Source organism: Lipotes vexillifer, unplaced genomic scaffold (genome assembly GCF_000442215.2).
Source record: "Lipotes vexillifer unplaced genomic scaffold, Lipotes_vexillifer_v1.1 scaffold230, whole genome shotgun sequence".
In the NCBI taxonomy this organism is placed as follows: domain Eukaryota; kingdom Metazoa; phylum Chordata; class Mammalia; order Artiodactyla; family Lipotidae; genus Lipotes; species Lipotes vexillifer.
Window position 1 is genome coordinate 6,476,575 of NW_006775143.1, and position 21,945 is coordinate 6,498,519.

The 21,945-nt window shown below is 34.3% G+C and overlaps 1 protein-coding gene across 3 annotated transcripts in view; it reads left to right on the forward strand.

The window, feature by feature from the left end:
• Positions 1-21,945, forward strand: part of PTBP3 (polypyrimidine tract binding protein 3) — a 98,988-nt gene that overhangs the window by 69,226 nt on the left and 7,817 nt on the right. For all 3 annotated transcript variants that reach the window (XM_007449768.1, XM_007449767.1, XM_007449769.1), the window contains 5 exons: positions 2,542-2,652; positions 4,145-4,313; positions 17,994-18,071; positions 20,489-20,634; positions 20,857-20,890. In XM_007449768.1, the coding sequence (XP_007449830.1) occupies positions 2,542-2,652; positions 4,145-4,313; positions 17,994-18,071; positions 20,489-20,634; positions 20,857-20,890 (538 nt within the window). The remainder of the gene's footprint in view (positions 1-2,541; positions 2,653-4,144; positions 4,314-17,993; positions 18,072-20,488; positions 20,635-20,856; positions 20,891-21,945) is intronic.

Consider the following 21,945-nt stretch of genomic DNA (forward strand, 5'->3'; position numbering starts at 1 on the left):
TTTTTTTTTTTTTTTTTTAATACATTTATTTATTTTTGGCTGTGTTGGGTCTTTGTTGCTGCGCACGGGCGTTCTCTGTTTGCGACGAGCAGGGGCTACTCTTTGTTGCGGTGCACCAGCTTCTCGTTGCAAAGCATGGGCTCTAGGTGCACAGGCTTCAGTAGTTGTGGCTCACGGGCTCAGTAGTTGTGGCTTGTGGGCTCTAGAGTGTAAGCTCAGTAGTTGTGGCACACGGGCTTAGTTGCTCCTCAACATGTGGGATCTTCCCAGAGCGGGGCTCGAACTCATGTCCCCTGCATTGGCGGGCGGATTCTTTACCACTGGACCACCAGGGAAATCCCTAGGATAGTTATTCTTGATCATTCTTTCTGATAATTAAAAAGCAGGACCATTTGCCTATTAAGGAGACACATACATAGTATTTGATAACAGCAAATTCTTAGCAGCATAGGGAATACTTATGTTTTATCCTTAGAAGCAGAAGGGCAAGTTTCTGGCTTATTAAAATCCAGATTTAAAATGGGATGTCAGAGGAAAGCAAAATGCATTGTAGTAACCCTGGCCCTGAACTTGTGGTGGGGAAGTATAACAAGTGTTGTAAGAGCATTGGTAACCAGGGGTCTGTCAGGAAACCTTCCCCCAACTCTGTTTATTCCGCTTCTCTAAAGACTCTTTAGAGACACCTTCCTTGAGCACCCTTGCACCTTCCAACCTGCATTCCAGTTCACTCTCATCCCTTTCCCTTTTATTTTTAAAACAAAACACTTTTTTATGACCATTGTTATTTATTGGCTTATTTGTTTATCATCTGTCTTTCCTTATGAGAGCAGAGACTTGTTTCTTTCTTTTTTTTCTTTCTTTGAGGATTTTCCAGGTATGTTTTTTCTGTTATTGATTTTTAGTTTAAATCTATAATTGTTTGAGAATATACACTGTATGATTTCTATTATTTTAAATTTGTTAAAGTGTGTTTTATGGCTCAGAATATGTCTATCTTGGTCAACGTTTCATGCAAAATTCAGAATGTGTATTCTATTATTGGGTGCACTGTTCTATAAATGTCAGTTAGATCCAGTTGACTGATGATGCTATTCAGTTCAGCTATATCCTTACTGATTTTCTGACTTCTGGATCTGTCAATTAGTGACAGAGCAGTGTTAAAAGTCTCTAGCTACAATAGTGTTTTTATAGTCCAGCAGCTTTTTTTCTCAAGTATTTTTATTCTTTTTCATTAAGCACATACATATTAAGGGTTGTTATGTCTTCTTGGATAAATGACCCCTATTATTATATACCCTCCCTCTTTATCCCTGATAATTTTTGTTCAAAAGTCAGCTTTGTCTAAAATTAATATAGCTGTACCAGCTTTTCTTAAACATTAGTGTTAGCATGGTGTATCTTTCTCTCCCTTTAGCTTGAGTCTTTATATTTAAAGTGGGTTTCTTATGAATAACCTGGAGGTGGGTTTTGTTTGTGCTTTTTAAAAAGCCCACTCTGACAAGTATGTATTTTAATTAGCATATTTAGAACATTCACATTTAAAGTGATTTTTTATATAGTTGGACTTATATCTACTAGGTTGGTAACTGTTTCCTACTTGCTTGTTGTTTCTTCCCCCTTCTCTTTCTGCCTTTTTCAGGTTTTTTTTTTTCCTGTTTCACATTTTGTTTTTTACTAGAATTCTTTAGAGCATTTTTAGTTCACAAAAATCTTGAGCAGAATATATATACCTCCTTACCGCCACAGACATACACAGTTTCCCCTATTATTAACATGCCCATATTTAGACTCTTGTTACTGTTTTGTTCACTGCTGACTTTCTAGAGCTTAGAACAGTGCTCTATGAGTATTTGATGAATTAATAGAGCATTGAACATTCTGTTGTTCATTTTGTTGAATATTTTGTAGTTTTCCTGTCTATAAAAATTTCAAGTAGATGCTGATTCTCAGGCTGAAATAGTTGATCTGTATGACTCTTCCACTTCCAGGTATATGCTTTGTAGCACCAACATCTCACAGCATTAATTAATTCCTGTTGTAACCTCCTGATTCAGTATTGTGCCATTTATGACATGCTATAAAATAGGTTAAATATTTAGTGCCTGTTATGTGTCAGGCACTGTTTTAAGCCATGCATGAGTGTTGAAACATGAACATCTTAGGCTTGATTGAAGTAATTTTGGTACCAATAGTTTAAATAGAGGAAATTATTTTCATTTAAAACTGGGATTCAGGGGCTTCCCTGGTGGCGCAGTGGTTGAGAGTCCGCCCGCCGATGCAGGGGACACGGGTTGGTGCCCCGGTCTGGGAAGATCCCACATGCCGCGGAGCGGCTGGGCCCATGAGCCATGGTCGCTGAGCCTGCGCATCCAGAGCCTGTGCTCCACAACGGGAGAGGCCACAACAGTGAGAGGCCCGTGTACTGCAAAAAAACAAAACAAAACAAAACAAAAACCTGGGATTCATGAATCAAGTTGTATTTATAAAGATATGTTAGCAAGTTTTTTCCTTAAATTTAACCTAATGTGAACTTTTTTCCAGATATTTTCTAAATTTGGCACAGTCTTAAAGATTATCACCTTTACAAAGAATAATCAGTTTCAAGCCTTGCTTCAGTATGCTGACCCATTGAATGCACATTATGCCAAAATGGTAATTATGATCTTTTTTTCATTTTTCAATTGTTAATCAGTCACTTCAGTGATACCAGAGAAAGCCATCATGTCTTCTCCTTTGCTGTAGTTTACCATGTGTTTTTTTTTTTTGAAAATTGTAATAAAACATACATACTGAAACTTACCATTTTTAATAGTACTGTTCCATATGCTCTTCTTATAGTCTAAAAATTACTTATTTCTTCATATGAAATGGTTTCAAATCACCTATCATTTCTCAGATTTTTGGGACTCATTTCTGTTTGTCCTATTTAAAGTCTAGAGTTGAGCACAGTACTTCTGATATAATCTGACTAATAAAGTAGGATTATCTTTACCCTAGTGCCTCATTTACTTATATTAAGTGAGCCAAAGATTGATTGATTTCAATATTTTTGCAACCATATTCACTGTTGAATTTCATTGAGCTGTAAATTGCTAAAGACATTAAATCTTAGGAAATATGCTGCCTTCAATTCATATTGTCTTCTTGTTAGTACATGAGTGCTTGACTTTTGACAGGATGTAAAACTTCACATTCAGTTTGGTTATGTTTGACCCATTTCCTGTTGAGATCTATCCCTAACTCTAATTCTGTCTTGTATTGGTATCTGATTTATTTCTAATTTTTTTCCAAAGGTAGGGGCTAAGGTTTATAGTACTTTTGTGTATCACAAAGTGTCTGGTTCTTGATTAGGAATAACATTTATATTTGCTGTACCCTCTACCCGCATATATTATTTTGTACCTTTATGGTGGCATACTGGTCAATATCATGATAAGTCAGGGGTTTTTGTATATTTGTATGTTTTTTGTTTTATTGATATTTTTATGTTTTGGTTTCTGGTATCTTTTTATAAATTGAAGTGTTTGTGGAAGTCATAAGTAGCTATAAATATCCCTTTGGTAAGTCTTTATTATTTTCAAAGGAGGGATTGCTGATTTTTGGTCTTGTATCTGATCTGACTCAAAACTTCCCTCAAGTTCATTACTCAAAGAAAATAAACTTAAGAAAAACAGTAAGTGGTAGATAATATTTCACATATTGTGGTTCTGACAGGTACCATTTACAAAGGCTTTATTTCATCTTAACCTATATAAAGTACACTAAAATGAATTAAGATGAAATGTAAAATTTAAATATCTTTAAACATTTAAAAAATAATCATAATAATAATTAGTACAATGTACAATAATGTATAATAGTTTTCTAAGCTTATACATTTCTCCTCTTCCATTTGCTCTTATCATAGACAAGATAGGGATTATTATCCTTACTTTACAGATGAAAAAACTGAGAAATAGAGATTTTCATTTTCTCTCTTAGGCTCACACAGTGACAGAGTTAAAAGTAAACACAGGTCTTTGGCTTTTAGTTTAGTCCTCTTTGCTTTATGCCTGATTGCCACTCTGTCAAAGTAGAGGCTACTTGATTTATTATTGTTATTATCTTGTAAAACATCAGTCCCTTTCTTACATGCTTTATTTAGGCTCTGGATGGCCAGAATATCTATAATGCATGCTGCACTCTGCGTATTGACGTCTCCAAGCTTACCAGCCTTAATGTGAAATATAATAACGACAAAAGCAGAGACTTCACTCGCTTAGACCTTCCTACTGGTGATGGCCAGCCATCCCTTGAACCCCCTATGGCTTTTGGTGAGTAGTTCTCTTTTGGGTCACAGAACAAGCTTTCTGAAGTTAAAAGTTTCATTTATTAATCCATGTATGTCAGGTGGTTTCTTCTTGGATTCTCTCAGGTTTTCTAAAGAAAAGTGAGAATCATGGAACAAAAATGTGTTCATTAATTGAATCTTAATATCAGTAGATTCTATTAATTGGCAAAAACAAGTGGATACCTGAAATTGAATTTATTTTCTAACAGTAATATTACTTGTTCTTTATAAACCATGCAACCATTTGCTTGAAATTAATAATCTTATATATTACCACTGGTTTAAATAAGTTGATTTATAGGGTTGGCCAAAAAGTTCCTTTGGTTTCTAAGTACAAATAAAAGTCACATTTTTCATTTTCACCAAGAACTTTTTTTGCGGTACATGGGCCTCTCACTGTTGTGACCTCTCCCATTGCAGAGCACAGGCTCTGGACACGCAGGCTCAGCGGCCATGGCTCACGGGCCCAGCCGCTCCGCGGCATGTGGGATCTTCCCAGACTGGGGCACGAGCCCGTGTCCCCTGCATCGGCAGGCAGACTCTCAACCACTGCGCCACCAGGGAAGCCCCACCAAGAACTTTATTGAACAACATATTCACCCTTTTGTTCCACTACCTTCTGCCATTGTTCAGGCAACTTCATAATTCCATCTTCTCAAAACTTTTTATCTTTTTGAGCAAAGAACTGTTCCAGGTGCCTTTTACAGTCTTCCGGGAAATGGAAATTTTTTTCCATTAAGAGAATTTTGTAAAGACTGAAATAAATGAAAATCCGAAGTTGCAATGTCTGGTGAATACAGCAGGTGAATCAGAACTTCCCAGCCAAGCTGTAACAGTTTTTGTCTAGTCATCAAAGAAACATGTGGTCTTATGTTATCCTGATAGAGGATTACGCATTTTCTGTTGACTAATTCTGGACGCTTTTTGTCGAGTGCTGCTTTCAGTTGGTCTAATTGGGAGCAGTACTTGTTGGAATTAATGATTTGGTTTTCCAGAAGGAGCTAATTAAAATAGAGGACTTCCCCTTCCAATCCCACCATATACACAACATCCCCTTTTTTGGATGAAGACTAGCCTTTGGTGTGGTTGGTGGTGGTTCATTTCGCTTGACCCACAATCTCTTCCGTTTCACATTATCGTACAATATCCACTTTTCATCGTCTGTCTTAATTTGTTTTGAAAACAAAACGTTTTCATTACTTTTAAGTGGAGAATCACATGCGGAAATACGGTCAAGAAGGTTTTTTTCACTTATGTGGAACCCTAACATCAAAGCGATGAACGTAACCAAGCTGGTACAAATGATTTTCAGGGCTTGATTCGGATATTTTGAGTATGTTGGCTATCTCCCACATGGTATAACATTGATTATTCTCAATTAATGTCTCAATTTGATTGCTATCAACTCAACTGGTCTACCCAACTGTGGAGCATCGTCCAGCAAGAAATCTCCAGCACGAAACTTTGCAAACCACTTTTGACATGTTCGATCAGTCACAACACCTTCTCCATACACTACACAAATCTTTTTGTGTGTTTCAGTTGCGTTTTTACCTTTCTTGAAATAATAAAGTATAATATGCTGAAAATGGTGCTTTTTTTCTTCCATCTTCAATATTAAAATGGCTACACAGAAATTCACCAATTTTGATAAGTTTTTTTTTAAATGCACTGCTGATCTGATAGCTGTCACAATACAATGTAACAAAACTGTTTCAAATGAAGTTAAAGACAACTAAGTGCTACTAAAGGCATCTTACAGAAAAAACCAAGTGAACCTTTTGGCCAGCCCAATATAACCAGCAAAATACTGGTGTAAGTGGTCTTGAGAGAAATATTTTTCCTTTTTTAAGTAGTGATACTTTCAAACAAGGACCTAAATTAGTAGTATGTTTTTCCTTTATTCAAAGAAGAGGATTTACAATTTTTAGTTTTTGTTTTTTAAACATCAGAACTTTTCATCTTAACCCTAAGTTTGTGTGAAGTTGCATTTTTGCACTAATAAAAGTAGTCTTCTGCATTACTCATGCAAATGTTGCTTTGGAGAGCTTCCTTCTTTTATTTAAAATTAGTTCTCAATAATTTAAACTTTTAAAATAAACCTTTTTGTAAAGTGGAGAGCCTACTTGGATATATCATTAGGTTAATATACTTTTTGGTTTTGCAACTCTCAAAGTGTGGTTTATTATTTAGTTAAAGTATTTTAATTTTATTACCCTTTGTGATTGATTTGTCTTCCCCAGATGACACCATAAAATATTAGTTGAGACTTCAACTGATATTTAGTTTATCTTCATTTTATAGGTGAGAAAAAAGAATCCTTAGCCAAATTGTTGTCCAAAATTTTCTAGAAAACAGATGGTAAATTTAGTGTAAAAGCTTTTTGTTATTTATAACTGAAAATGTTAAGTGCATTGTTCAGTTCATGTTCCTAAACTGTTAAAGTTTCTGTTTCAGTCTGACCAAATTTTTGTGTTTTATACAGTTGGGCTTCCATATCTACAGGTTTGGAATCTGTGGGTTCAACCAACTGCAGATCAAAAATATTTGAGGGAAAAACATTCCATAATGTTCCAAAAAGCAAAACTTGAATTTACCTTGTACCAGCAACTATTTTACATAGCATTACAGTGTATTTACACCTATTTACATAGCATTTACAACATACTAGGTATTATAAGCAATCTAGAGATGATTCACAGTATGCAGGAGTATGTGCAGAGATTATATGCAAATACCATACAATTTTATATAAGGGACTTGAGCATACTTGGATTTTGGTGTCTACAGGATGGGGGGTTGGGGAGTGTGCTGGAACCAATCCCTTGTGGATACTGAGGGATGACTGTATTTGTTATCAGCCCCTACTCATATGTACAATTTGGGAGAGCCAAAGGTCTTTGTAATTACCATTTTAATAACAAATGATAGAAATTGGGGCTATCACTCAAGTTTGCCAAAACTTGGCTATCAAATGCAAAACTGCACGTATTTCAGTAATTGAATACATACTGTTGGTATAATTAATGTTCTGCATTGTGGGAGGAGGACATTTTTAAAATACAATTTAAAATTTTGGTTTCTGAATATAAAATAATCAGAATGTTACCATCCTTTTTTTATTGTATTAATAAATCCTTTGTCGTTGCAGAGTAGTGTCTACAGTATAAGATAAATAATTCATCAAACAGAGAACAGTACTTTTTTATGTGTTGTGTGAAAGTTTACTCCGCCTCTCACAAATATTTGAACAGTTCGCTATTCCCTCTTTTTTTTCTCTTGGCTTCAGAAACACCACACTTCCATGACTTTTTTCCTTACCTCACTGGCTGTTCTTTCTTTTCTTTCTTTTAAAGATTACCGTTTAAAGGTCTTAGGGCTAAGTTGTGAGCATTCTGTCCCTCTTTTTAGAGAAATATATTATACCTATAGAAAAGCTTGTGAAACCTGTGAATACAGTTTTAAATACCCATGTAATTACTATCCAGATTAAGAAATAAAATGTTTACACATACTGAAGAAGCACTATTTTTACCCTTCTCATTTATTGTGTTCCCACTCTCCCTCCTCCAAGATATCTGTAGTCTCAAATTTTTGATGATAGTCATGCTTTTGCTTTTCTGCTTTTCCCCTGTGGTTTGGTTTGGTTTTTTTACTACTCATTATGCAGCCCTAAGTGCTAATTTAAAAAATTCTTTTCTCCTATATTTAGAACTTTATCTAAATGGAATCATACTGTTTGTTTTCTTTTGATTCATCCATGTTCACATATGTGGCTATCGCTTATTCATTGTCAATACTGTCAAGTGTGTAGATTCCCATTGTATGAATATACCACAGTTCATTTATCTATTCTACTGTTGATAGACATTTGGGTTGTTTTAGTTTGAGGCTATTATGAACAGTGCTGCTGTGAAATTTTCTTGATTACCAATGAGGTTGAACTTACTTTATTTATTGGCCATTCTCCTTTATGAATTTTCTGTTAATTCTTTTGCTTGTTTTTGTGTTTGGTTTCTTTTCTTGTTTATTTGTGGGAATTCTTTATATATCCTAGACACTAGTCCTTTGCTGGTATTATGTGTTGCAAATAATTTCTCTCAGTTTTGGCTTATTGGTTCATTCTCTCCATGGTATTTTTATGTAGTCAAATTTATTTGCCATTTCCTTTATATTCGTGTTTTTGTGTCATGTTTAAGAAATCCTGTATTACTTTGACATTATAAAGATAAATACTTATATTTTAAAGTTGATAGTATTTTAGTAACTTTTTATTGAAATACTTTAAGTTGCAAGAATAGTTCAAAGAATTCCCTTATATCCTTCAGATTCCCCAATTATTAACATCATGCCACATTTACTTTATCTTCTGTTTATATGTGTGTGTGAGTGTGAGTGTGTGTGTGTGTTGTTGTTTTTTCCTCTGAGTCATTGGAGAATAAGTTGCAAGCATGGTGTCCCTTTTAAATACTCACTGTATATTTTCTAGGAAAAAGGACATTCTTACCTAAATACCGTTATCAAAATCAGGAAATTAACATTCACACAATACTATTATCTAATCCATAGACCTTTTAAAATTTTTGCCAGTTGTGAAAATAATTTATTTAATTATTTGTTAATTTATTTGTCATGTTTCTTGAGAGTCCTTTAATTTGGAACATTTCCTCATTCTTTGTCTTTTATGACCTTTAAAATTTTAGAAGAGTTCAGGGTTGGGTATATAATAGAATTTCTCCCAACATGCGTGTCTGGTTTTTTGGCTGAAATAATGTTGTGTCTTTCTCATTTCATTACATCAGGAGACACATAATGCCACTTTATCCTATTCCTGGTGATATTAACCTTGATCACTTAAGGTGGTTTCTGCCAAATTTCTTCCCTGCAAAGTTACTGTTTTTCTCTTTGTAATTAACAACATATCCTTATAAGGAGTATACCTTGAGACTCTAAAAATAGCCTGTTTCTTATGACTTTTCACCCTTTAGTTTTAACATCCATTGCTCAAATTAGTTGTTACTGTGGTAGTTGTTGCTATATTGGTGATTTGATAATTCTGTCATTCCTTCTCATTTATTAGCTGGGATTTTATTATAAAGAATTTTTTTCTTACCAACACTCCATTCATTCATTTTTATTACATAAATTCGTGTGAATTTAAGGTTTATAATGTGCTACTTTGATGTTTTATATATTGTAGTATGATTCAGATGTAGTGATATTTATCACATTACACAGTTTTAGTATAGTATTGTTGTCTGTATTCATTATACAGTGCATTAGCTCTCTGTGGCTTATTTACTATTCATTGTATTTATTTTTTCATGTTAATATGAACTTGTAGGTTCTTACTTTATTCTATGGGTAATAATTTCGTAGTATCATTTTTCATTTTATGTTCAAACTCTCCCAGATTTGGCCAGTGGGAGCCCTTTCACACTAGCTTCTGTGGCCTTTTGACATATCTTCATCATTGTTTGAACACTTCCTTACTTTCTGGCAGAAGATATTTCAGATCTTCTTTACTTCCCCTGCCTTAACAGTGCAGTCAGCTGTTACTGCAATGAGCCCTGGTTCCTTTTAGTAGGAAATAGTATTTGGAAATCAGTATCAAGGCATTATATGTGCTTATTGCTAATAGGGTGTCACTGCTTCTAGGAACTTTAAATGGGCATGACTAGGATATATGTGTATGTGTACTTCATAAATATATTTCTCTGTGTGTGTGCATGTGTGTGTTTGTGTTTAAAAAAACCGCAAGTTTTAACTGATAACTCCAATTCCAATTCAGCACGCTTTTTTTCATATTGGTGATTCCCTTCTTCAAGAATGAGAAATCTAGTTTCCATTAGCCTCAACATATTTACTTTGCTCAATCCTATAATACACGAAAAGTAGTTTCAGAATTAACACATACCATTAACTTGAGGTTAATATATGCGTGAGTAGTTTTCTGAGCATTGTTCAGTTGGTCTGTTTATTTGTCTTTCTTTTTGTCTTTACCACAAGTCTCAATATCTGATAGAGTTAAGTCTCTTTACTTATTCTTCAAGAGTATCTTGGCGCTTCTTGACCATTTACACTTAGGAATTTTAGGATCAGCTTTTCAAGTCCTCAAAGGGGAAAAAAAGCACTATTAGGGTTTTGATTGGATTATATTGACTTTATAAATCACTTAGAAGATAATTGACACCTTTACAGTAGAGTCTTCCAGTCTTTGAATATTGTATATATCTCCATTCATTTGTATATTATTTAGGGTCTTTGAATAAAGTTTGGTGACTTTTCCCCATAAAGGTTTGCATATGTTTTGTTAGAATTATTCCTAAGAGCCATACTTTTTAGATTCTAATTCTAGACCAATCTTTATGGTCCGTGTAACTTTCGGCAAATTGCTTAACTGCTCTGTACTTTTGTCTCTTTGTATGTGAAATGAACGTAATAATAGTACTTAACAGGTAAGAGTTGTGAGGAATATTAAATGTGCTAATATACGTAAAGAGTTTAGAATCGTGCCCTGTAAGTTTTAGCCATCACTGTTATTTGGTTTTTAAACTGTTACTAATACACAAATGCAGTGTTGTTGTTTCTTGATTTCATATTCAGCAACCTTGATAAACTCTTATTTCTTTCTCTAACTACTCTAATTAATTTTTCTCTTACTTTAGTAAGATGCACTGAACTTCTAAAATTTGCATAGAAATGGAAAAGTATCTAAAATAGTGAAAGGAAATAAATGCAAGGCTTAATATAAAGCTGCAGTAGTCAAACCAGTTTGATAGTGTTGAAAGGTTAGGTAAATTAATGGATCAGCATATAGAGTCTAGAAATCGACCCACATGTATATACTCAGTTGATACTGAGCAAAATTGCCAGTGTAAAAATTCAATAGGGAAAGGAAAATCTTTCAACAAGTAGTTTTTGGACAGGTGAATATCCATATTGGAAAGAAAATAAACATTGATCTGTATCTCACACCATACTGACACATTGACTTCAAATGGATCTTAGACCTATATGTAAAACTTAAACCTATAAAACTCCTGGAATAAAACATAGGAGAGGGGACTTCCCTGGTGGTCCACTGGTTAAGACTCCGAGCTTCCACTGCAGGGGGCATGGGTTCGATTCCTGTTCAGGGAACTAAGATCCCATATGCCATGCTGTGTGGCACAGCCAAAACAAAACAAACAAATAAATAAATCTTATATTAAAAAAAAAAAACTTAGAAAATCTTTGTAACCTTGGGATATGCAAAAGTTTCTTAGGTAAAACGCAAAAAGCACAAACCATGAAAGGAAATAATTTATATATTGTATGTGCATCAACATTTAAAAGTTTCACTGATTGAAAGGTACCATCAAGAAAACCACAAGGTAAGCTATAGACTTGAAGAAAATATTTGCAACACACATATATAAGACAAATTCGTTATATCAAGTTATATAAAGAACTCTTATAGCTCAGTAATAAGAAAACAAACTGTTAAAAATTGGCCAAAAGATTTGACAAGATACTTTACAAAAGATGGTATATGAATGGCAGTAAACACATGAAAAGGTGCTCAACATCTCTAGTCATCAGGGAAATGGAAATTAAATTACTATAAGATATTATTACATACCCACTGGAATAGCTAGAGTTTAAAAAGTTTCCTGTACCAAGGATGTGGAGCATCTTTTACTAGCATCCTGTGTTGATGGCAATGTAAAATTTAGGAAACTCTTTGGTAAAGAGTTTGCCAGTTACTTAAGTTAAATGTGCACCTACAATATAACCTAGTCATTTACCCAAGAGAAGTGAAAAAGTTAGTGTCCACACAAATACCTGTATGCAAACGTTCATAGCAGTTCTATTTATAATGGCCAAAATCTGGAAATATTCTATTACAGGTGAATGGATAAACAAAATGTAGTTTATCGATGTTATGAAATACTATTCAGCAATAAAAAGGAATAAATCGTTAAGGACAACAGGATTATGTTGAATGAAAGAAGCCAGACAAAACATTATTATGAATGAAAGAAACCATATAAAAAAGAACACCTGGTATATGATTCTGTTTATATATAATTCTATAAAATGCAAACTAATCTTTAGTGACAAAAAGTAGATCAGTTGTCTTTTGTACTTGTACAGTTTATTGTATGTAAATTAGAAAAGAGAAATAAGTCATATCATTTCAGTCTAATGCTGACAACCCTCTAAAGGCTCCCATTTTTTTCAGAGTATTAAATGCCCACATCCTTACATTGGATTGCAAGCCCTATACCATCCATTTCAATTTTACTCTTTTGACATATCTCCTTTGATGTTCTTCCCTTGTTCCTTTTGCCCACCAAACTGACATCCCTCTAAAGCATATTAGGTATGTTCCCACCTCCAGATTGTTTCCACTAGTTATTCCCTCTTCCTGGAGGGCTTTTCTCCCAGATACCCTCAGATTTTGCTCCTGCTGCCTTCTTTGACCTACCCTGACCAGCCTTCCCTCAGTACTCCTGATTCTTCCTGTTCTATTTTTTTTGTAGTATTTATCACCTTCTTATGTATGCAGTTAACTTATTTACTGTTTATTGTTTAATTCTGTTTTCATCAGTCGAAATAAGCTTCACCAAGGTAGTTTTTTTTCCTTCTCTACTTAGTTTGTGCCTGACACAAAATAGACACAAAAAATATTTGTTGAATTAATGTTTATTTATTATTTGGTTTTTTCCACTACTGTTTTCGAAGTTTAACACTGTTTTGTATTTTCATCTAGGATTTTTAACTTTCATACTTATTTTACCAAAATATAGAGTTAATTGATACCTGTAATCTTTTCTTATATAATACAAGAACTTTAGGACACTTTAACTCCTTTTACCTTCTCTTACCTCCTCCTAACTCAAGATATTATTATGTTGAAAACTTTTTAGATTTTAACATTTCAATTTGTTAATTATTTTATACAATCAATATTCATTTAGATTAAGCCTCTCTTAAGGCCTTTCATTTCTTCTTGCAACTCAGATATGCCATCTGGGATTGCTTACCTTCTGCCAGAAGGATATCCTTTATTATTCACTTAAGGGGAAGGTCTGTGTTAACATGTTTGAAGTGTTCATTTCCCCAGAAATGTCTTTATTTTGTTGTCAGTTTTAAAAGGTATATAGAGTTCTAGGTTGACAGTTTTGTTTTTTCAGTGTATTAGAGAAATCAGTACACAATAGTCTGGTTTTCATTGTTGGCTCTTGGAAGGTCAGCTGTCAACCTAATTACTGCTGTTTTCTCTCTGGCTATTCTTTAGATTTTTTTTTTCATCTTTGATGTCTACAGTTTCAGTATGATGTGTCTGTTTAAGGATTTATTTTTTCTACCTGGAGCTCAAAAAGCTTCTTGATTTGGTGGATTGTTGTCTTTTACTGGTACTAGGAATGATCTTCTCATATATTTCTCCTTCACACTGCTTCTTTTCTTACTTTCTGGAATTTTGATTAGACCTGTTATACTCTCTTACTCTGAGTATCTCAAACTTTCTTTCATATTTTCTATTTCTTTATCTCTCTGAGCTGCATTCTAAATAATTCCTTAGGGACTTTCATTTTACTAATGGTCTCTTCACCTTTGTCTAATCTGTTGTTAAATTTGTCTGATAATTTTAGATTTCAATAATTGTGCTTTTTATTTCTAGAAATTTTATTGATACTTGGTTCTTTTTTGTTTGTTTTTTTTTAAGTATCTTCCCTACAGATATTTTTCAGCATGGCTTTTATTTCTTCAAACATACTATTTAAAATCAAATCAAATCAAATCTGATAATTCCAATGTCTGAAATCTTTGCAGTTATTTTTCTGCAATTAGATATTTTTTTCTACTTTTTTTCTTTTTGAGTTACTCAAAAAGTTTAGTCTGCTGTTGTACCAGCATTTTTGAAAAACAAAATAGTTGTGCTTTTTTTACATAGTACATACTCTTTGTAATATTTTAAATGGCTCTGTATTTTGTCTAGTGACTCATCATAATTTATATAATAATTCTCCAATTTAGACATTAAGCTTGTTTCTTTAGGGCTTTGCTATTATAAATAACACTGATAAACTGATTTCATAGGTAAAAATGTTATCTATTCATTTGTATTACCTTAATTGCTGTTGTGGTAGTACCTTTTCCAAATGTAAAATATGTATTCTTAGTTATGCGAATCTTAAACCTTTTTCTTAAAAGTTTGTGTAAACCATTGCCTAACTGATTACTTTGCTAAAATGTTTCTGTTTCTGCTTATTTGAGGAATGTAGATTTACAGAAACTTTACAAATGATTCTTTTGTTGAGTATTAACAAATGTTCTTGTTAATCATATTTTACTTGGAAACAATTATTTAAAATTTGGCCCTGGTAATTGTTTGCCAGTTCTTTCATTTATTGCTATTTAATGTTCAGTGAGTGTTATCTCAAGAATTTTCCTCATTTCTCTAAAACCTACTACAAGTCTTCTGCCTCATACCCCCCATCCCACAGCCATTTGTATTAGTCTCTTAGTTTTGTTTTAAAAGTAGATCCCTTGCCCTTCCCACAAATCTCAGTGGTTTACAGCAATTAACATTTATTCCTCTCACATGACTGACACTTAAACAGCTGCAAATCAGCTTTTGCAAACTTCCTTCACATGTCTTTTTGATGGAGGGCCCAGGCTGAAGGTGTCACTACATTTGAGACATGGCATTCTTGTGGCAGAGAGTAAAAAAATAAGAGAGCTGGTGTAAACCCATAATGCCTCTTGAAGCTTCTGCATAGAGGCAGTTTATGTCCTGTCTGTCCATGTGTTCCTATCACATGACTGAGTGCGGTGGGTGTTGCATAGAAATGTATGCTCCTCCCACAGGAGATGCTGCAAGTCACATGACTGACCAGAGTTACATGGAAGGGTCAAGTGAATACTTGGCAACAGTAATACAATCTACAGTATCTCTTCTTATTTTTTAAAAATATATTTTAAAATTTATTTATTTATTTATGGCTGCTCTGGGTCTTCGTTGCTGCGCCGCGGGCTTTCTCTAGTTGCGGTGAGCAGAGGCTACTCTTCGTTGCAGTCCATGGGCTTCTCATTGCGGTGGCTTCTCTTGTTGCGGAGCACGAGCTCTAGGCACTTGGGCTTCAGTAGTTGTGGCTTGGAGGCTCTAGAGCGCAGGCTCAGTAGTTGTGGCGCATGGGCTTAGTTGCTCCGCAGCATGTGAGATCTTCCTGGACCAGGGCTCGAACCCGTGTCCCCTGCATTGGCAGGTGGATTCTTAACCACTGCACCACCAGGGAATCCCTACCACATCTCTTCCTATGTTTAATTTTCTAGTGTAAGTTTTCGCGATAACTCATACCTGTACTGAAGCCTCTCTGATAAGTCTTCCTTTATGCCTTAAATATAGTTATTTCTGTTATGAAAGTGAATCATTTTACCTATCATCTTTTTTTTAAACTTTTTACTTTATATTGGAGTATAGTTAATTAACAGTGTTTTGATAGTTTCCAGTGTACAGCAAAGTGATCCAGTTATACATATACATGTATCTATTCTTTTCAAATTCTTTTCCCATTTAGGTTGTTAAATAATACTGAGCAGAGTTCCCTGTGCTATACAATAGGTCCATGTTGGTTATCCATTTTAAATATAGCAGTGTGTACATGTCAATCCCAAATTCACTAATCAGCCCCCCCCCACCCTTCCCCACTGGTAACCATAAGTTCATTCTCTAAGTCTGTGAGTCTGTTTCTGTTTTCATTTTACCTATGATCTTGAGCCTACTTGAATGTAAGTTTAGCAAGGGCAGAGATTCTTGTCTGCTTTATTCATTGCTTCCTCAGCACTAGAAGAATGCTTGCCTCCTAATTTGCTTTCAATAAATATATGTTTCCCTTCTTATTTCATCAGTCTGTCAGTTATTCTCATTTTCTGTGTCTTCATTTATTGTTGGTTCTCTCTGCTAGCTCTGTCCCTGAAGTCTCTCAATGACTGTATTTTCTTGAATTATTTTAATCACAGCTACATATTTAATAAATTCTGTTAAATAATTACCTTTAATGAAGAGAATAAACTTACATGATCTTTTAACTCCTCTGGAAAATGTAGCCTACATACTTCTTCCTATAAATATGCATATCAGCCTATCATTAGGGTAAAAAACCCCAAAACCTTCCCTTTGACTCTTACAGTCTAGCTTCTCACTGTTGCTCTAAAACTATTGTTTACCATTTACATTTCTCACTCTCTTTGACTTTTATGGAAGGCCCCCTCCCCTAAAACTCTATGTCTCTAGATCCTGAGGGACTATAATTCACTGTTTTGTTTTGCTTTCTAAGGTCTTTCTCTTTTCCTTAGAATGTTCCTCTTCCTTCCTCTACCACTTAAGTGTACTAATACTCCCAGGTTCTATTTTTAGCTTTCTTCATTTCTTGCCTTGTGCCCTTTTTAGCGGAGCTCTCATTCATATGGCTTTCACACTTATTTCTATATAGATGATTTACAAATCTGTGTCTTGTAATAGTTAGAAATTCTAAGTTTGCCCCCTCATTTCCACTTGTGGCATTCCTATTTGAGTGTCTCACTATCACCTCAACCTTAACTTGTCCCAAACCAAATTGTTTTCCTACTAGTACTGACTCCTCCATTGGAACTAACTCTTTTTTTTTTTTTTTTTTTAATACACAATGTATTTATTTATTTATTTATTTATTTATTTATGGCTGTGTTGGGTCTTCATTTCTGTGCATGGGCTTTCTCTGGTTGTGGCAGGTGGGGGTCACTCTTCCTCGCGGTGCGCAGGCCTCTCACTATCGCGGCCTCTGTTGTTGCGGAGCACAGGCTCCAGACGCGCAGGCTCAGTAATTGTGGCTCACGGGCCCAGTTGCTCCATGGCATGTGGGATCTTCCCAGACCAGGGCTCGAACCTGTGTCGTCTGCATTGGCAGGCAGATTCTCAACCACTGCGCCACCAGGGAAGCCCGGAACTAACTCTTGTTTTTATTGATGGTTCACAGTCGCCAGGCTTCTAAAAGGAGAGGGAATACCAGCCTTTGTTTAGCATCCAGTGCACAATAAGCACTGCTTTTCACTTACTGAATGTCCAGCTCAAGTTTTACCTCCTGAGAGACCTTCAAACAATCACAGTGATACTTTGCAATCCCTTCTTCTTAGACCACTTACAGTATATTTGTATTTAAACCCATAGATCCTCAGCCTGTGAATCTCCTGTAATTCATACTTTTAGTTTGTAAAGGCTCTCAAAGGCAAGGATTTTTATTTCATATTTCTTTTTGTCAGCACAGTACCCCCCAGGTACAGTACAATTTAATAAGTATTTGATGATTTTTGCACAGAAACAATGCTCTAAATAAGGACAAGAATATCAACTTAAATAACAAAACTAAATAAACTAAAACTAAGTAGCAAACTAATAACTCAAAATTAAATAATATTTTAGCTGTACTCTTGAACCTTGAACCCAGTTGAAAGGGGTTAGCCTCTGAAAGTGGCAGAGGCTCTTTACTTACCATTAAGGATCACCTGTTGAACAAATCTTTACTCTGTAACAGAATCTCTTTATCAGTAATACACCTTCATATAGCCATTTTATATTGCTATAAGCATATTTATAGAAGGTAGTATATTTATTTTAGCTTCTCTTCCCCGTTAGGTGCACCAGGAATAATTTCCTCACCATATGCAGGGGCTGCTGGATTTGCCCCAGCCATTGGATTTCCTCAGGCTACAGGTGACTAACTCTAAAGTTGAATTTGAAATGATTTCTTAATGATGGTCTATATTTTCCAGGAACTTATCAAAATGAAAAATATTACCATATTTGAAGGATTTATAATAAAAGCATTAGGTGTTTCAATCATAGAAGTGGCTCATGTACAATATATGATGCACAGCTTCCTTGTGTTTATAAATAATTCTCTCTGGTTCCATTCTCAACTCCAAAATTCCCTTATATATTCTGCATCATTTATACTTGCCATTGGCACAGATAACTATAGGTTGACTATATTAATAATCTCTGATTTGCCTTTTTGGTTATTATACAAAATATATGAACTGCTTGCTTATAAGCTTATCAATTACATGTTAAACAGACTTGTGTGTTATTTATCTTTGTGTCCTTAAATGCCTTTGATGGCATTTAATACATAGTATGCAGTCAGCAAACATTCGAATTAATAAACATTTACTGTTAAACTTATTTGTAAATCCTCTTTTTTTGTTTTTTTGATTAATGGGTTTAGAAGATTACCGTAGAGGGTATGCATGCTGTTTTATTTCAGGAAAAAAATTTATTTTTTTCTTTAAGTAATAGAAATAATTAAGAGATAACAATCGGTTAATACTTTGATAATGGCTCTCTGACTCTTTTCCAAATAGTAAACAAAATGAATTTGATCATAACTTAAGGAGGAGAAAAAAATACTTTATGATTTTATTGCTGGTGCTTAAAGAATACACTTGAGGTTGGTGATTAGAAAGAAGAGTGGCTTAGTGTTAAGCCTAGTCTACACAGTACCTTTCTACAGCTTCCAGCTGATTTATGAATATAACTATTTTAAATTGCAACATAGTTGCTTTCTGGCAATAATCTTTGTATCCTACCTTTCTAATTCTGGGAATTTTAACTACTCTCTTCACTGGAGAGGATGAAGTTAACTAAAAAAAAGAGTGATTTAAAAGGTTGAGGTTCATTTAAGTTTTAGGTTTTTGGTGGTTTTAAGACATCTTAATGTATGTTTAATTAAGTGAGTAATTCTACCTATCCCATTAAAATGAAGGCATTATACATTGTTTTTATGTGTTTGAAGCTCACAAAAGTTTAATTTTTATACATTTGGAGGTAGTGATATATGGTTTCCCTCATTTTAGTTATTTCTTTCTACACACTGTATGTATAAAACACTGTAGTAGATGTTAAGAAAGAGAAAAAATGTGTAAAGAGGGCTCCTGAGTTGATAAGACTTTTAAGGTGTAGCAGGGGGATGTACATATACACATACACACATGTATATACCCTACCGTGTAGCTAAGGTGTAGTGTTGGTGGTATATAATAGACTTAAGGAAGTTATTCAAAAGTTGCAGGGGCATGGGAAGAGGTCATGCAAAAGACTATTGAGTATAGATTTCATGGAAAAGCATCCACCCTAAGAAGGTGATGTGCATGGTTTTAAAATTCAGCAAGATGGTGGTAGTAATAACTTTCCTTAGATTGTCAAGCAGAATAGTATGATTGTAAACTATATTGCAATTTAATTACATGATTTGTGATAAACTGGCCAGACTCTGTCTATTATAAGGAATTTTGAGCTTAAAGAATCAATAAATTAAAGAACTGGTTTATTTTATATCAACTAGAGATTTTATCTTAGATAATTTTTAAGCTGAGAGTACAAATAGTGGGACATTCTGAGGAAGTGTAGTGTTTTAGGTGTAGTATATAGTGTCAATATTCCAGTATTATAGAACTTTCAGTAGTTCTGAAATATCTGGGGGAGTAGAGAGCTCTGGAAATTCTTGCTGCAAAAGAATATTGAATTCTATAAATTTGTTCTTGATGGTAATAATGTTTTACAAGGTTACAAAATGTTTTTTCCCCATGCAGAATGTATGTATACAATTTACCTGTTTTAGGTATACAACTCAGTGATTTTTAATAAATTTACGGAGTTGTGCAGCCATTACCATAGTCCAATTTTAGAACATGCATTACTACCTAGCATGCATATATGTGACTTCTGCTGAAGGACTTTTTACAAAAATATGTATCTGGTTTTATGGTAGAAGTCATTATGAAAATAACATCTACTTTAGAGAAATGTGCTGGAATATATTTGTTTTAAGAAATAGAAGGAGTACTTGTAGTTATAGAACCTTTGAAAAAGCTAATGGCTTTTAAGACCAGTGAATTTGGTTGCTATGCAAAGCACTGTATAAATAATAAAGTACTAAGTATGATAGTATCAACGAATAAAGAGCTCTACTCTTTGGAGGGCAAAAAACTGACCTTTGTTATCCTTATGGTAGCTTTGAAACATTTTCTTCTCTATTTTTGCTTTTGTCTTCATTTATTTACTTAAGTTGTATTAAGTGTTGTAATTCTCCAGATAACTAGAATATGAAATGCTTTTGATGTTTTGAAAAGGTTTGTCAGTCCCAGCTGGACTAGGTCCCGGAGCTCTTGGTCCTCTCGCACTCACCTCCTCTGCCGTCACTGGAAGGATGGCCATTCCTGGGGCTGGTGGTGTACCGGGAAATTCTGTTCTGCTTGTCACCAATCTTAATCCTGATGTGAGTTGAAAAGTATTATATGTAAAAAGTCTTTCAGGAGGAGGTATTGTAGCTTCTGACCTAGAGTTAAATTCAATGAAAATGTTTATTTTAAGAATTTTTATTAAAATTCATCACTAGTATATATAGAAGCAGCATGTAAAAAGTCAGTGCTTTGAACAAGTAAACTTACTTAAAATTTTTACTTAGACACTGATATTTTGTGTTATCCTTTTCAAACAGCTTATTACACCACATGGACTTTTTATCCTATTTGGTAAGTAATTTTTGTTGTTGTTTTTTATATTATCTATGATGTGAATTGAGCATATTGCATCATTCAGTAATATTTATTACTGCTATGTGCCTACTAGTGTGTTTGACACTGAGGATAGAAGAGCAAGGAAGACAGTAAGTGATTACAGTTACAACAAAATTTTATAAAAAGGGAAATAGAGATTGTAGTAGGAACATACAGCTAGACCTAACCTAGCTGAGGGAATCAAAGATGATGTACCAGTAGAAATGATAGTTAAGCTGACTTGTGAAAAATGAGGACACATTAGCCAGGCAGAAAGGGAGGGCAAATGTCCTTTCACAGATAGCAGCGGTGAGAGACAGAACTCGTGGAACATAGAAATGAAGGAAGCTCAATGAAGAGTGTAAGGGAGAGACATGTTGAAGTTGGGCAGATGGATAGGGGCAAGGTCATTAAGAGCTTTATAAGCTATATTAAAGAGCTTCGTTTTTAACTTAAGAACAGTGGGAATCCATTGACTAGTTTTAAACAGGAGAGAGGCATAATGAGATGTTGATTATAAAAACAATCCCCTAACTTTCCAATAGTGTGCCTCTCAGTTAAAAAAAATATTTAGCCAGGTACTCCTAATCTATATATGATTAATTATTCATAAATTTCATCTATCTTTTACTATACTCTTTAGTATAATGTGTACAAACAGAAATATAAAAGCAATGAAGTGATATTTAATAAAGATTTTTCTTATGACACTTTTTTAAATAAAAATCTATTAACATTTAGTGAGAAGTATTTAATATGCTTCATTATTTTCAAAAACCTTTTTCATTTTGGTTCAGTATCCCAAGAACTGATTCTAAATTCACTTTATTTTAGTACTTGATCTTAATGGTTGTCATAAATGAAAAAGATACCTCATAAAGATATGCGAGGGAATCCTCTGGCGGTCCAGTGGTTAGGACTCAGTGCTTTCACTGCCAGGTCCTAAGTTCAGTCCCTGGTCTGGGAACTGAGAATCCTGCAAGCTGCGTGGGCATGGCAACAAAAAAAAAAAAAAAAAAAAAAAAAAGGGG